Source organism: Haliotis rubra, unplaced genomic scaffold, assembly GCF_003918875.1.
Source record: "Haliotis rubra isolate DU_JTF1 unplaced genomic scaffold, ASM391887v1 Scf87, whole genome shotgun sequence".
In the NCBI taxonomy this organism is placed as follows: domain Eukaryota; kingdom Metazoa; phylum Mollusca; class Gastropoda; order Lepetellida; family Haliotidae; genus Haliotis; species Haliotis rubra.
Genome location: NW_025767601.1, coordinates 128,985 through 147,269, shown reverse-complemented (window position 1 = coordinate 147,269; position 18,285 = coordinate 128,985). Strand labels below are relative to the sequence as shown.

The 18,285-nt window shown below is 37.8% G+C and overlaps 1 protein-coding gene across 7 annotated transcripts in view; it reads left to right on the top strand.

The window, feature by feature from the left end:
• Nucleotides 1-18,285, top strand: part of LOC124263150 (palmitoyltransferase ZDHHC14-like) — a 92,455-nt gene that overhangs the window by 16,126 nt on the left and 58,044 nt on the right. For all 7 annotated transcript variants that reach the window (XM_046697715.1, XM_046697712.1, XM_046697713.1 and 4 more), the window contains one exon: nt 17,156-17,316. In XM_046697715.1, the coding sequence (XP_046553671.1) occupies nt 17,156-17,316 (161 nt within the window). The remainder of the gene's footprint in view (nt 1-17,155; nt 17,317-18,285) is intronic.

Below are 18,285 nucleotides of genomic sequence, written 5' to 3'. Positions count from 1 at the left end.
CATTAACCCGTGAAGATACAGGTTAGAATTTGTCTTCAGTAACCCATGCTTGTCTTAAGAGGTGTCTAACGGGATCAGGTGGTCAGGCCCGCTGACTTGGTTGACATATGTCATTGTATACCAGACTATAGCGTAGATCGATGCTCATGCTGTTGATCCCTAGATTGTCTGGTCCAGATCCGATTATTTACAGACCGCCATATAGCTGGAATATTGCTGAGTGCGGCGTAAAACTCACTCACTCACAGACAGATGTATACGGTATATTATCATGCAGGTCTTCTGAAACCAGTTCCCTGCAGTCATGGAGCAATGACAGTCAGACATGGCACTCACTGCAACCTAGTCTGCCTCACAGTCCCTGAACCATATTATTTTCCTTATGGCCTAGCCTTCCCTGCGATTCTAAAGCCCCTAATGAAGCAAGTCTAGATTTTCTCTGGTCTCCCTGGGGATCCTTTTTCAATGTAATGGGGTTTAATTGTTACAATCAAAATTATATATATTCAGTGACTAAGCATTAGTCTAACTGCAACCACACAATCTTCTATAGTAATAAGATAGGATCTGACAACATATACAGGGTAGTATGGGACCTAATCTGCCCTTGAATCTTCACAGAGGGCTGAAATTTTAAAGAGAGTTGTGTGATCAAAACATCATAACTTCACTGAAATCTTGAGCCATATAGCAAGGTAATGGAATTGAAACGATTTTGTTTGCTGATTTGTTGAAAGAGGATATATTGATTCTCCTGCTCTTCTCATACCAGTAATGAATCTTCTAATGAAAACATTTCATTGCTCGTTCTATCCAAAAAAAATCAGTTCAATTTTCACTTTGGAAAATAATCTGATTCCAGTTTTTCAAATATCATTGCATGAGGTCTGTTTTGTTGTTGTTTTTAGTTCTTCTTAATCCTAATGTAAAGTTATCTGAGAAGAAAAATGCTTATTTTTATCAGAATATTTATTTGAAATGTTGTCCTTCACCAATGTGTTATTTGTAATCTGGAGATGGCTGGGCGTGATTGCACTCAAGTCAAGACTATTGCGCCCACATATATCCTGTGGATCTACTTGATCTGCAGTCAGTTGTGTTATCACGTATCATTAGTTGAATGTGAACATGCAGCTAACTCTTCCTGCCATATGTTGTACTTTTAGAATAACTCGATATGTTAATATATTATCATTGTATTGAAATTTTCATGGTATGAGGAGACATTTACCCTACTGCCATCTGTCAACAACAGAACTTGACTGACGAATCAGAACATCTGTAATGATTCAGATTCTGATGTTTTATAAGACAAAAGTCAAACCTTTCAGGCATATGCAATTGTTTCAAGTATATTTCAGGTTAATCAGGAGATACAGAAAATCTGAATAAGTAAGGAGATAAAAGAATAGAATGTCATTAACTATGTAACAGCTGAATATTATTAACTACCGTTTTTTACCGTTTATATGCCAAATTTTGAGGACAAAAAAAAAGCAGTCTGTAGAAGGGGGTCGTCTTATCCATGGGTTACGCTTTCGTCAAACTTTTTTCCAGGGGTAAGAAAACAACATCTTATCACTTAGCGTGAACAAACAACAGAAAATGCATTTGTCAGTAGAGACGTCAAATTTGCAATTAAACATCACTAGACAAGATTTACTTCTAAGTTGTTTTTGCTGGGCATTGTATTATTTGCAGGGATTAAGATTACCGTGTGTATCTGAGCCGGAAATAGCAATCAGCTGTGCACGTTTCCCGGCGCTCAAGTTCAAACATGCACAATAATATAACGGGACGAGGAGTAGACGCAATATATATATGATTGTGAATTCTTTGAATAATGTGGACCAAAGTTATAATTATTGGTAACTGCCAGTTATCTGTGGTCTGTGTTTGATGAGATTAGGACCCCATTGCGGGGGATCGGCTTATGCAGAAACATACCATTTTGACACTGATTTTAAGGGTCAAGTTTGGGGGTCGTCTTATCCATGGGGTTGGCTTATAGACGGTAATATACGGTATGCTTTTGCACTCCTGCTATTGATTTTTGTTTAATAAATAAAGGTATTTTCTTAAGTGTGCCACAAGGCAATCATTAAACTATTAGTGTGCCCTTTGCAGCTTAGTATGCCAACTTGAAGAATACGATTAATCCATGTTAAATCTCAGTCAGTGTAATTTAACATGTGTTAAATAGTAACCAAACATTTGTCCATCCTTTTGGTGTCATATGAGCCACTCACTGAATAAACATTAATGTAGATACGTGTTGAATGACTTGAAGTTTCATTATTGCAAAAACTGTAATTCTCTGGAGAGGACTGATGATGCTGAAACCTTATGCATCAAACTTGTAAATAAAAGATTTATGGTCATAATTGTCTAAGGATGGTAAACTTTGTTTATAACACACATGTTTATAGCAAACTGACGGGTATACTGAACTGGTTTTGGTCCCGGTCACTCCTGTATATTGTATTCAAAATATTGTATTCTATGGTTATAACAAACTAAAAGTGGTTCCTTTGAGTTTGTTATGACCATAGTTTTCTGTACTAGTCTATGTTGGTCCAGGGCTGCAGGTTAGAAGTGCTTCTCAGTAACTTGTGCTGGTCATCATAGGCCATTAAATAAATTGAGTGGTTCTTGGTTTTTCCATGAATATCTAGTGGATCTTTATACAATGTGCCCACCTCGGGACCCGAACCTCGATGCCTCCACCAGGCATCGAACCCAACCTTCAGGGTGATAGGCTAACGCCTTACCACTGTCCTATTGTGCTCATTGTCAACTGACGACAGGGAGTGCTGCTCATAATGTCAACCGCTGAATTGTTTGGATCAGACTCGATTATGTACAGACCGTCGTCATTGCTGGAATATTGCTGAGCATCTGATCAATATCATGGTGTTTCCATGGTATGACACAATATCATTATCAAAGATCTCCAAGCAATGTATTGACATTTTCATACAGCAACAGTGAGTTCCAAGTCACAACAATGAGCTCAAGCTCATTATTCTGCTCTGATAAACTTGTAACCTTGTCAATGCTTGTATCCATTTGTCTTGGAACTAGTGTTGTTTCTGGTGATTACTTACCTCTATACTATGTATACTCACCTGTATTTTGACTGTTTGTACCCATCTTAAATGCTAAAACATTAAATTGCTGGATTAGTGAGCTTTTTGAACTGTGATGGGTTACTGGCCATTTACGTCGACAGTATCGATTTTGGAAGGAGAAATTGATTCCTTGAGCAAGATGAGGCTGCTATTGATGAGAAATGTGCTATGTACAAATACTATGCATGAATCACTTGTCTGATTGGCTTAAATAACTAAGGCAGAAGGAACTAGCAAATATGATTCACAAAGAGTAAATATGTTGTGTTAGTAAACAGGTCATAGTAACCAAGATCTGACTCTCGCGTTACTTTACTCATGGCTGGGTAATTGGAGGGAGTGATCGCATTGTGCAAGGCATTTCAGACATAAATGTTCCACTTCCAGTCAAGTCGACATAAATTGCCTGCCGTCTCCCTTTTGAGGAACATCCTAGACTGAAATGATGATTGGGCAGACAAGTGACTACTTTGAACATGTTCAGCCTTAGATCGTTCATGCTGTCATGTGAAGATATATCTATTATCGAAATAGTACCTTGATAGTTAAAGATGTCGCTGCAGTACTATTGCTGTTAAGAATACTTCTGTGATACTATTCCAGTATTGGTTTAACGCTTTCAATAATTAGTCTATTTTCCGAGATAAGCAGATTGATCTGGAAGTTGTTTGGGAGGTTAAGAGGTACAATGTATTATGGAGAATTTGTTCAATATTGTCTGATATATATTTATCAATATTGTCCAAATAAATGCCCATGTCTTTCTTCAAGGAGAGTGTATTTTTTATCAAAAGATGTGGAAAAGGAAATAGTTGTATTTTATAAAACCTATCAAAATGTTAACATCAATATTTGAACTTATTGATGAATTGCTGATTATGTGGGGCACAGGGTTAGGCTAGCAGTTACAGCATTTGCTTGTCATGCCAAAGGCCCAGGTTAGAGTCCAATATGTGATGCCTGTTCTTGGTGTTCCCTGCTGTGATAGTGCTGGGAAGTTGCTGAAGTATTACACTTTCCTCATACCTCACAGTGTCACAAGTCGTTGCTCACAATATCAATCACTGGATTGTCTGATCCAAACTGGATTATTTATAGGCTGCCATCATATAACTGGTATATTGCTTAGTGCAGCTTAACCATTGAATAAACAACAAATAAGATGGGGTCAGTTACCCAATTGCAGCAAGTAAACAGTGTGATTAGTAATTGATTTCTCCAATGGATATTGATCTTCCTGGAAGTGCATCATGGAAGGCAGTGATGTCAGCACGTACTTTGGTATTTTTAGGTGGGTGAATCACCACATTGATTTGGCTTAAAAAGTTTTAGTTTTATATTTCAAATTAATATTTATGGTTGTTGCCAAGGTAATGTGCTTCTGTTTAATGGACACAACAAGAAGCTAAGTGATTGTTGATGAATATATAACAACAACATGTTAAATGAGTTTGAATGAGGTCAAATGATGATTATCATTTGACTGGTTGTTGTATTGATTAAGCTGAAGCACATTACCTTAGCAACAACCGGGAAACATTTTAATTCAAATTAATAAAAAAAATCTCTTTAGATTGAGTTAGAATAAATAAAATGTCAGAAAGCATATTATACTTGAAGTTTTTAAAATATGGTTTGTGCTCAGTTGTTGATTAACTCGTTCAACACCACTCAACCAGAAGCTTTTACTGCTCTCACACCGAGTTCCCAGAAACTCACGCTTGATAGATGAAGTTGACACTTATAATCAAGGAAATTATCTGTTTGTAAAACATCTCCGCAGCTACATGTCATGTGCCATTTGAAACATCTGATCCTACTATTCACAAACATGAAAGTTATTTTTATCATATTGAAAATATGCTTTGTAACCTAATATAGTTATTTTATAGTCAAAATGTAGGTAACATATTCATATGGTCCAGATAAAGCACCCAGGAAGTAAAACATTTGGCTAGTTTTGGCATTTGTAAGAATTCATAATATCCACTAACCTTACTAAACATTAAGCTTTCATAGTTCCTGTCTTTTATGAATGAGTTTATCTTGTAAACAATTTCAGATCACATGCATGAGACGCAACATTCTGTTTTTCTTTGAAGTATTTAATAGTGACAGTTTATCAATATCGGAAAATCTAGTTTAAGAACCAACCCTTATTATTGTCATGGTAAAGGTCTGCAGCTTATGTTTCCTGTCAGTATTTCAGGATTCTGTCAGCTGCATCCATCTGAAGCTTATAATGGAAACCAGAAGCAGGAAATCCCCTTCCCCCAATTTACAGGATCTGACCTCCAAACATTTGCACTGAATTTTTAACCATGTTCGTGGGAATTTGAAAAATTCCTGTTATCGAAAGGCACCTAAGTGAAGAAGTAGGATATGATTATTTTGAGGGGGAACAGTTGTTTCTGAGGGCTGGTTACTGTGACACCATGTGGGATTATCACACCATTATCATGTTATCTTGGTTTCATCCTGGTACAGTGAGATCCAGTTTGGGCCCCCAAATGTCCCCTGGGTTTGTTTATGAGGTGTTATAAACATCTAGTATATTATTACCAGTTGGCAGTTTGATGAAGCATATCGTAAGTATGTCCGCCAGTGTATGCTGTGTTTAAGATGTAGTTACACACAGCTGTGATCCTGTGTGTCCTGTGGACCTTGGAACCGATTCACATGAGGACAGGAGTGACGATACACTTTCACATGATACACTATGTAATCATATTACGCTCTGTGATGCCTGTACATCATCAGGTGTGATGAATGTAGACCATCCACGATGTTATAGTAAATTCATGTCTGTGGCATGCAGGGGTTTATCAAGATGGAATACCAGATAACTCAGTACTTGCTGCAGGAGTATTACTTCACCAAAGAGGATGAACCAGAGCTCCTGATAAGATGTGTATTTATGGAAAATGGCGAAGTCAATCACCATTACCAGATTCATTTTGAGTTGCTTGGGTACAAATATGCATAAAAAGGTTAAAAACCTATTAGTGGTTTAACTATGTGCAAAATTACTTAATGTGTACTTTTAAGTGCATAATTGTAGTTATATACAGATTTTATGTTACAGGGATGGCAGACACTGTTCTGCAGTGAATAATGCAGAGAATGGTGACTCGGTCTCACTTACTGATACTTAGATGTGTAATCACTGTAGTGAGAATACTGACATGTTACACACTGGAGCAGCACACAAACAAACACAGATTAGAAGTAGTCACCTCAAACAGCATTTGAAGCATTCTTCAAATGCATATTTTCAAAAAGAATGTCTGCAGATATAACATATTTGAAAGACTTGACTCAAAAAAAAAAAAATGAATACACAGAAAATGCGGGTAAACGTCAAAATAAGGTATTATATTTCATTCAATATTATATGTCACCCTTATACATATTTGTATCCTTTGAGTATCCATATGTACCGTCACAATAACATAACTGTACCGCAGCACCATTCAGTGAACATTCAGGGACTCATTTCTTCTGTGATCAAGTTCTTCTTCCATACGCCATGTTTGTGAGGTGTTTCATGACAAAGGTTAACATCATATAATGAACAACCAGAAAGATCAAGTTCATCGTCCACAAGATGGTCGTGTGTTTCTGATTAGTATGAAACCAGTGGTCTCGTCCTGGGAACACTGGTGGCAATCATTGTATAATTTCCAGTAGGTTCATCAGCCCGATCACATTGATTTGTTTGCCACGAGATCAAGCATTCCATTCTTGTCGTGACAATATGTTTCCAATATCAGTTTGACAGTTTGACAGTTGCCCTAGCTGTACTGTGGCAGAACAGAACAGAACAGAATTTTATTTCAGTAACAGGCCTCCGGCCCAAAATACATGTACATAAATTGATGATAAGTAGAGCACATATATATTTCATTTAGATTTGTGTTTCTTGTCAACAAAGTATAAAAATAGACATACATCCTTGATAATATTAACATTTTTCACTCTGTAATATTGATATAAAATTAATAATTGATGGACATTTACTAAAATATTTTGATATGTACTTATTTCTGATATGAGAATATGCATCACAGATATAAAACACATGCCATTCATCTTCAACAACAAAGATACCATTTAATTTACAAAACAGGCAATGCCTTTCATTATATGCAACATCAGTGTATCTGCCCGTTTCAACTGCTAGTTTAAAATTACAGCACCGAAATCGGGCATATATAGTTTTTAAATATTGAGGGATATCATTATTTATCAAGTAGCTCTCAACATTTAACAAAGATTTGAATTGCTTATAGTAAAGACATTTACGGTTACTGTCCAAAGATGAATGCCAAGATTGAAATAAATTATCACGTAGTCTCTGTTTAAATGATTCTGTGGTTTAGATGTGGACGCTTGATGATAGTTAACTGGTATGTAGTGTGCAGTATAACATTACACTTCACTATAGTGACCATCTTCTGTCATCACTGTGGTAAATGATTTGTGACCTGTGGACTAACATAGTGACAGAAATTCCTCCATGATTTAGTGGATAGAGCACCTGCTCTGCTCCAGGTTTTATCCCCGGCAGTGTCATATGGAAAATCTTAAAAGATGAAACTTGTTGTTTCCCTGCTTTGCGCTGGAAGTGAAATAATCTTGAAGGCAACATAATTTTCAGTTTCATCTCATCTTAGTTTGTCAACACTATACCCATACCTGGAACAAATGAAAACTTGGGCCTCCCACTAATATACCATACAAAGTGGCATCACTCACTCACTCACACTGTCATTCACTCACTCAGTTTCTTTCTCTCTGTCACTCTCATTCTCTTTCTCTCATTCATGTTCAGCCAAATGTGTCCTAAGTTTGTGATTTGCTGCTGAAGTATTTGTATATCTTAAAAATTAAATCTTACTGTAGTCACTTGTGTCATGACAAGCCCTCCTGTACTTCCATGGTTGATTTAAAAATATGTACCCATTTTAAATAGTTTGGATTATATGAGGATCAGCTTTGTGGATTGAAGGACCAGAAACAATAATAACTGTAAGTTGTTTGAGCCCGCCAGGCATACACTGTTGCAAAGTAACCAACAACAAACACTGACTGCAAGCCACGTCCATGACATGTATTGTTGGAAGCAGATCACTGCTTGTTGAAAAGGCTGAAGGGCGAGACTAAAGCTGTTAGAAAGTCCGCAACACATGAAAGGTCTGCCTTGCTGTCAGATGGAACTGATTGTACATCCAGTTTGCCTCATAAGCAAAATGTGATCTGATTAACCAACTTCATACGGAAGTCTTCTGGTACAGGTATAACTGGTGAAGTGGCTTCAGGCTTCCATCAGTCTTTCAACATAGCAGGTTGAGCTGACCTACAATATCTCTTCCATAAACTCCTCCATCTTCCAGTCAGGATTTGTGCTTCAGCATTAGTTTCTGAAGAGATGGGAGAGAGGGTCAGTTAATTGTTTTCAAGGATAGAAACAGTCACTTGTCTTCAGTCTTGTGACATCTACCTGTTATTTACTAAATCTTGTTATGTTCTTAGATACACGACAAGAGCAAATGAATGGTGGTATGGTCAGGTTGAGCTCACCAGGGGCTCTTTTCACGGAGCAACCTTTACTAAGGTTAACTTTAACTCCCATTCTTTAACATTGCACTAAGGTTACCTCAGTGACTTAGGATCACCTTAGTACTTTGTGAAAGGAGACCCTGGTCTTCTGATACTGGTTTACAGTCAAGTGTTGAATGGCACAGAGACTGAGACTGGAGCACACTCATTTCTCCCAATACTGTAAACTTGTCCTTTCATGTAAATAATCTGCATGGTTTGTATTAAGAATAATTTTCAGATGGTGAACTACTGTGAACTTCCAACAGTCACATTCTGCACCACCTCCGTAAAAGTCTAATGCCCCAAGTTAAAGTTGAGTGGAATATTTGAATCCAAGAAATGAAATGTAAATATTGAAGAAAAAATGGCAAAGTTATAAATATATTAGAAAGGAATCCAGAGAATCAATACATTTCCCTTTCAGAAAACTTGTCAGATTACCAGTATGTTGAAAGCCATAGATATTTTTGTTTCACAGTTTAAATGCTGGTTCAACAAATGCCCTAAATATTGGAGTTTTGACATAAGGGTTATTGGAAGAACTACTTGACCTTCATTCTTTATTTAAAACACTGGTAAGGCTATAAGATTGTGAAGCAGCACTTTGCATTAGCAGTTCGTCATTGCAGTTGAGGCCCAAAACAATTTTTATGGAATGTCACATCCTATTTGAGTTGATCTGAGCTTTCTGCTGAATATCTCCATATACAATCAGGGATGCACCTGAATGGTGCTCATCAAAGGTTCATAAAGTCTTGATGGGGTTTATAATAAACATTTAATGTTCATATATGTTATATGATGATCAGCAACGGGGATGAAGAATGCTTTGAATTTAATGTTGTTCAAATTATACACATTTTCTTAGATAGCTGAACTGATACTTTTGAGGGTGTCCCAAAGATTTTTAGCTGCATTTAATGAGTAAATAATAACACAAACTACTAAAGTCTTATTGGATAATGCAATAAATCAGAAATTGTATCCATACAATTGTTAGTTTTGTTATGGACATTTAACAGTAACTGACAACCAAGATAAAGTCTCCTGTTCCTTGTTCCATTAATGGGGAATCACACTTTGTACATTACGACATTTAACAGTAACTGACAACCAAGATAAAGTCTCCTGTTCCTTGTTCCATTAATGGGGAATCACACTTTGTACATTACGACATTTAACAGTAACTGACAACCAAGATAAAGTCTCCTGTTCCTTGTTCCATTAATGGGGAATCACACTTTGTACATTACGACATTTAACAGTAACTGACAACCAAGATAAAGTCTCCTGTTCCGTGTTCCATTAATGGGGAATCACACTTTGTACATTAATAGAATATAAGAGCCAAATACCACTGTTTCAGTTTCACCCAGTACCTTGTGTATGGATTTGTTCCACAAATCAATCTTAGACTGTCAGAAGTCTTTATCAAATTATGAGAGTTGCGATCATTTTCGTGCTAATATGGCTTGTTTGTGAAAGAGGACAGAGGTCTGTATGTCATGAACATAATGTCAGGAGTCTCCATGGGTAATTCTTGGTCTGAGACTAGTGTCTGAATGTGAAAATGTCTCCAGGAATGGATCGAGGCATGTATTTTAAGAGGTTAATGTGTGGCCATGATAAATGTCAGTTGGTCTTCCCAAATTGGAATATACATCTTCCCACTCACGTTTACTCACCGGTTTAAGAGAATGCACTCATTTAATGGGCAATCTCATTTAAAATAATTTTTAGAATTCAAGAAAATGAGGATTTTGCCAAAGTTCACAATTTCTGACAAGACAAAACAAGTTGAATATCCTATTTAAATCTGTGTGTCCCCCATTCTGAACTCTGGTAAGGCCCATGGTTGTTAAATACCTTGCAAATTAGATTATGATGTATGGCATCCTTATCGTGTGGTGCTATGAAGTGAATTTGTCTTTATGGCTTGGCAAGCCTGACTTCTAATCAAGCAAGCTCAAAATTGTGTTTGTTCCAAGCATGTCTGATCTCAAGATGGCCTAGTACATGCTGGGGAGCTTTTCCATGAACAGTTTTTATCATGTGCTCATTTAGCTCCCAACTGTCTCACTGTGGGAGTGATGCATTTATGGTATTTGTGACGAGGCATGTCAAGTATGGATGTTCTGCTCCGGCTGCAGAGTGGAGAACGTGGGTGGGATGCCATGGTCAGGAACATGTTGCCTTATGGAGGCCCAAGCTGTTGGTTGTAGATTCAAAACCAATCAGAATTTTTAAATATGTAAACCATAACAATTCAATCAATATGAACAGGGCAGCAGGTGCATGTACCATCTATGTAATTAAAATGAGTTTTTCTCTCTCTGATGAAGAATGGACAGGTTGTTGTCCCCCGCCGCAACGCGGAATGGGGGACTATGTATTCAGCGGCGTCCGTACATACGTACGTACGTCCCGATTCTTGTTAACGCGATATCTCATGAACTGTTGCACCCAATGTCTTCAAATTTGGTGACAGCCTACATTGGGAGATTATGCAGACACCAGTTGATTTGGGTGACCTTGACCTTATTTTCAAGATCACCACGACACTTACCAATTTTCAAACTCTTGTTAACGCGATAATCATGAAATGTTGTACCCAATGTCTTGAAATTTGGTGACAGCCTACATTAGGGGATTGCAAAGACACCAGACGATTTGGGTGACCTTGACCTTATTTTCGACACTGACCACTTTTCAAACTGTTGTTAACGTGATATCTCATACACTGTTGTACCCAGTGTCTTCAAATTTGGTGACAGCCTACATTGGGGGATTACTCAGACACCAGTTTATTTAGGTGACCATGACCTTATTTTCAACGTCACCACGACACTTTGAACACTTTTCAAACTCTTCTTAACATGGCATCTCATCGACTGTTGTACCCAATGTCTTCAAATTTGGTGACAGCATACATTGGGGGATTACGCAGACACCAGTTGATTTTGGGTGACCTTGACCTTATCTTCAAGGTCACCATGACACTTTTCACACTTTTAACTCTTGTTAACGCGATATCTTATGGACTGTTGTACCCAATGTCTTCAAATTTGGTGACAGTTTACGTTGGGGTATTACACAGACACCAGTTTATTTCGGTGACCGTGACCTTATCTTCAAGGTCACCACGATACTTTGACTACTTTTTAAAGGCGATATCTCATAAAACATTGCACCCAATGTTTTCAAGTATGTTGACAGCCTACCGTATATGACCGTCTATAAGCCGAATTTTGAGGACCAAAAAAAGCAGTCTGTAGAAGGGGGTCGTCTTATCCAAGAGTTATACACTTTTGTCAAACTTTTTTCCAGGGGTAAGAAAACAACATCGTATCACTTCGCATGAACAAACAACAGAAGACGACTTTGTCAGTAGAGACGTCAAATTTGCAATTAAACATCACTAGACAAGATTAATTACCATTTAAGTTATAAGTTGTTTTTGCTGGGCATTGTTTTATTTGCAGGGATTAAGATTACCGTGCGTATTTGTCTCGTACACAAAGCCGGAAATAGCAATCAGCTGTGCACACGTTTTCCGGCGAACAAGTTCAAACATGCACAATAATATAACGGGATGAATTCTATTGATTGAATACTATTATTTAACCAAAAGAAATATATCCTAGCATTGTGTAATAGTTTTTATGTAAAAAATATATAATCAACACTAAGGTTATATGGACCATCATGAACGTGGTAAGCACGTGACATGGAACGAGGCGGTAATCAGTTTGTGATTGTTGAATGGGGTAAAATAAGCAAGCCAGTTTGTTGCTACAATAAATATGATATTTAGAGAAGCAAAATATATTATGCATTTTCTGTCAACTACACTTCGCTTCGATCCGCGTGAGTAGACACAATATATATGACAGTGAATTCTTTGAATAATGTGGACCAAAGTTATAATTATTGGTAACTGCCAGTTGTCTGTGGGATGAGTTTGTCGCGTGTTTATTGTTAGTGGACTATTTTTCTTATTGTCATATATATATAGATGAAATATGGACACTTAAATAATATATTTTGAAACAAAAGTTGACTTCAGTTTTTATTTACCGATGGTACTTTTTCTCTTGGGTTCACATTTCCATACTCACCGATTTCACAAAATGGCGTCTCGTTGTTGATGCAAGCAGTGATCGTCGGATATAAAAAGGAACACAAGCACATGTTGCCACAATACACCGGTAATCTTTATTATGTAGTATTCTCACCTACACTTACGCTGTATATCCACTTTCCAAATGGCGTCTCGTTGTTGATGCAAGCAGTGATCGTTAAAAAAAGGTAAACAAACACCGGTAATCTTTATTATGTAATATTCTCGTAATGGTGTCTCGTCGTTGATGGAACATACTTACCGGGTACTCTAGTCTCTGTTGGCCGCGACCCGTCACGGGGGGGGGGGGGCGGCCTATCCATGAGAGATATGATTTTGACACTGATTTTGAGGGTCAAGTTTGGGGGTTGGCTTATCCATGGGGTCGGCTTATAGACGGTCATATACGGTACATTGGGTGATTATGCAGACACCAGTCATTTCAGGCATCTTGTATGTGACCCAAAAATAAAAAGTAGTAAATATAGATATTCCATTCTTTAGCGGCGGGGGACATTGCCACATCAGTGGCAAACACTTGTTTTGATCAATTTTCAAAGATATAACTAGATTGATGAGTTCATGGACAAACTATGAATCCAGATTAGAACTGGTCCTTGTATGGTTTAAACAGGATGTCTTAATTGATTGGATGGTCTGGTTTGGTGACTTAGATGATAGTGTGTCATCATATCCTGAAGGCCTGGGCCCACGTTCACAAAGTGATCTTAACGCTATGATGACTCCAATACTCTAATATAGTGCTAAGATCTCTTTGTGCAAGTGAGCACTGGATTGTTGCTCCTAATATCAATCATTAGCTTGTCTTCTATAGACTCCGTTATTTACGGGGTGGTATCATATACCTGGGTTATTGCGTTGTGAAAATTTAACAAAAAAAAGAAAGAAAACAGATTCTCTGAGAACTTGTTCTTCAAATTATTAGGAATTTATTAGTTTAGATACAAGTTGTCTGCAACACTGAAGAGAGTTTTTATGTATTCTACTTAAAGCGCACATCAAATTAAATCAAATAAAAACGGTTTGATTTTGTGAGTGAAGTAAAATATTTAAATGTCAGACAGTGGTTTAAAAGTGGATGTCTTTGCTGAAATAAGTTCACAGACAGGTGGTGCATATGTCATGTATCGAATCCATAATATACACATATTAGACTCAACGTGGACAACAGCTTCATCCACACTGAAGAGTCTACACCTTCTGTGTCTCAATCTGTCAGTGCAATATGCTGGTTAATTAATAAAATGTATCCTATGAAGAGATCGATTGTGATATTTTTTTCTCTAAAAACAGTAATTCTACATAATTTCTGCAAACTGACGTTGCCATGGTAGCGATCATGTTTCAAAATTAACTTGGAATTTGAGTAGGTTTACATTTCAAGGCAAATAAAGCCTTTTCAACCCAAGAAACTATAAAATGAATGAAAGCGTAACATTCTGGTATGAGCAATAATGATTAAACTTGGCTCAGTCTTCGATGTCAAATGATAGACTAAAATCTCATTAAAATCTATAAGATATCATATGCTTCAAAATCGCACTTGACATGTGCTGTGACCATTTTGCAAAGCAATATTCTTCCAAATTATGACTGTTTCATAAAGAAGAATTACATTATGTAATGGGTGCTGCATGAGAGTACCAGGCACTCAGGTTCTTCCTCTTGTCGGACAGATACAAGCTCACCTGACCTGTACTAGCCTCTTTGTAAATTACAGTAATATTAACACCTAATATAAGTATAATCTGCTTGGTCAGCTGAATGATGAGTTTGTGAAGATAGAGAAATAGCTTCAGGCACAGAGTGCACGTGTGTGTGTGTGTGTGTGTTTGTGCATGAGAAACTTTCACCTTTTAGTTAGCCTGTATAGAGTTAAATGGGATCTTGGAATTTGAGAGAATTTTGCATTGTGTTGCAGCTCTGATAGGCATCTGTAGCCTGATCATGAAATGAAGTACATCTTGCAAATGCATTGATCTATCAATATTTCTACATGATTGAAATATGATTAGGCAAGGTACAATATAAGTGCATGAGGTGTCTCTACTAAGGAATAAATGTTTTGTATTGGTGGTAACAGCTCATCTTTTATATTTGCATACACCTGGTGTGATATTCTCCAACATGTATCAACAGCTCTTATTCAATAAGCTCTTCTTCCACAAGGCTTGGCTGCCTTCAAGACAGTTCAGTGAATCATGCATAAGCATGAAGACCATGTTGTTTTGTTGTTTGAAGCCATTATTGGCCATCAAGTATTTAGACAAGAGCATGTAAGCAGGAAAGTTTATTTTGTGGTCTGATGAAATCTCAATACATTTGAAATGGAGATTTCTGATACACGGTCACAGTAACCAGAGACATAGCAGACAGTTATTCTAGAAGAATAGCTTAGTTTTATGGCCCGTGCTTCATTTGTTTTCTGCTCCATTATAAAGATTGGTTGCCAAAATGAAAAATACAATTGCTTAACATTGATTGAGGGCTAACATCATTCTTTTAAGAGGTTGATTTTTGAAACCTGTGATGTCCCTTGAAGGACACATTTGATTCCTTTCCATATCAATTTACTTGGGAAATTACTGAATGTTTTTTATAGACTTAGCATCGAAAAAAAAGACCTACATTCATGTTATTTCATTCCTACACTATTGGACCTCCAGACACAGCACAGCCATAAACACAGTTATGAAACCTGAAATGACTTTGTAAACGATGTGTTTTGTCAGTAGTGTAACCTTTGAAGTTGTGTTTGTTCCTGTTGATTTTCTGGTCATAATCTATGCAAAGCAATCGGAGCATGTCATTATCACTGTGGGAGGTACAGTTATAGTGGAGAACTAACTGACCTCGGTCCACTTGTAGTTATTGTCTGTATCAGCTGCAGTACATCTCCCATGTTATAACTGCTTTTCCCATGTTATAACTATTTCTCCCATGTTATAGCTGCTTTTCCGATGTCATAACTGCCTTTCCCATTTTATAGCTGCTTCTCCCATGTTATAACTGCTTTTCCGATGTCATAACTGCCTTTCCCATTTTATAGCTGCTTTTTCCCATGTTATAGCTGCTTTTTCCCATGTTATAGCTGCTTTTCCCATGTTATAGCTGCTTCTCCCATGTTATATCTTGCATCTCCCATGTTATAGCTGCTTTTCCGATGTCATAACTGCCTTTCCCATTTTATAGCTGCTTTTTCCCATGTTATAGCTGCTTCTCCCATGTTATAACTGCTTTTCCGATGTCATAACTGCCTTTCCCATTTTATAGCTGCTTTTTCCCATGTTATAGCTGCTTTTTCCCATGTTATATCTGCTTTTCCCATGTTATAACTGCTTCTCCCATGTTATATCTTGCATCTCCCATGTTATAAATGTGTCTCCCATATTTATAACTGCTTCTCTCATGTTATATCTGCTTTTATCTCATGTTATAACTGCTTCTCCCATTTTATAACTGCTTCTCCCATGTTGTAAGTGCCAGTAAAAGTAGTCAGGACTATATAATATCTGGACCCACAGAGTATTAACGATTAAATGCTTAGCGGAGTTCATGTATCTGCGATGTTGGTATAAATCAGGAAATCATATACGGAACTGCAATTCGCTGTTCAGAGTGGTGTCCCCTTGGCACACCAGAAACCTATGGCTGTGGGTTCAAATCTTGGTTTGCCCACATTAGATTTCTGAGTTTGTTGGTGTTATACTGGTGCTCTTAGGTTAGTGGTAAACATGTAAGACCTTCAGCACTTCAGGCTTTCATTCCACATACTGTAATAGAACTGGGGAATTGTTCAAAGTGGCATTTAACGCCTCTCACTCTCATGGGATACTTGATGTCTTTATTGGCTGCAGTCATTGCAGCCTTTACTACATTTCTTGTAGCATCCATTCCCCTCTATCATTCATGTTGAAACTTCTTCAGACCAATGCACACCTTCATCTATCCCTCACATACTGGTGGTATTGATGACCCTGTGGTCTATGTTGGTGCAGTTCTCTCTGTAGAGTCACATCCCTAACCACCACTGGATATCAGACATACAACGTTACGCTTACACGTTATGATAGATCTGATTTGCTGTTAAATACAGTGTTAAACCCTCTCTTTCCGGTATTTCCTGAAATGTTTTTGGTTTGTTGATATCACCTTTTTATTTATGTAACACTGGTGCATGTTTGGTAGAACAGGAAGGATGATGTAAACATAAGCACATGTACATGCAGACCTTCCAGCCCCAAGTTGTGTATCTAATCCCACTTCCTGATTGTTTCAGCTGTGTGTATCTGGCAGTGGAAGTTACTCCAGCAATTCCCGCCATCGGAGGGGCCTTGTTTATATTCGTCATGGCTACATTATTCCGAACTAGCTTCAGTGATCCCGGAGTTATCCCACGGGCAACACCTGACGAAGCTGCAGAGTTAGAGAAACAAATGGGTAAGTAGTACACAAACAGCAGCTTACGACCCAGCTTGGGAGTTCACCCTCTCTTCAGAGTGGAATGGCATTTTCTTTCCTCTCTTCAACCTCAGTTGGGTGTATGGGTTGGGGGCATAGGTGACCCTGCTGTCTGAAGCAATGCAGTTGGGTGTGATGAGCTGTCTCCCTTAACTATGATCATGGATCTCAGTCCCTGTTTGCCATGATTATGTTTCCTTGTTTGTCAGCACTAAATGTGTGCTTGTATGTTTTTTTAACAGTTAGACCTGGATCTCTTTGATTTTTCCTCAGGAGGGTTTTTTCTTCCCCTTGGTCAATACATGACCAACAGCATCCGTTGCAAATTTCAGTAAATATTTCCTAATTGTAATTAAATGTTTCCTTATTCCTGATTTGTGCGAGTTCGAGTTAATTTTGCTGGCATCTTTTAATGCAAGTCCTTGAGAACTGAAGTCTCTTAGATTGAGAATCTTCCATAATGCGAGTCTCCTAGAACTTCAGTGCCCTAGAATGCCAGTCCTTTAGGAGTCTCCTAGGACACCAGTGCCCTAGAATGCCAGTCCTTTAGAATGCGAGTCTCCTAGACCGCCAGTGCCCTACAATGCAAGTCTCCTAGAAAAATAGATCCCTACACAGGGTGCTAGTGTTGCATTATAACTTTACAGTGTTGGTTATGGTTCTACTTGGCCCTGTGATATTTTCTGTGTAACAGGACAATCTGTAACTATGGTCACTTGTCCAAGCATGATTCTGATAAGTTTTCTTCCCATTTTTTTTCATCTACCTATGCTGAACCTTGTGCTCAAACTGAAATATGCTTTAATGATGCCAAAAACATGTTTGGCCAAGCTCCAAAATCATTCTGGAACCTGTGTCATCATTGACCTGAACCAATGCTAAAGCAATACTGACTCTGAATAGAGCATGTCCTCAGTATGACTTGGACTAGGGCCAGCCAGGTCAGTG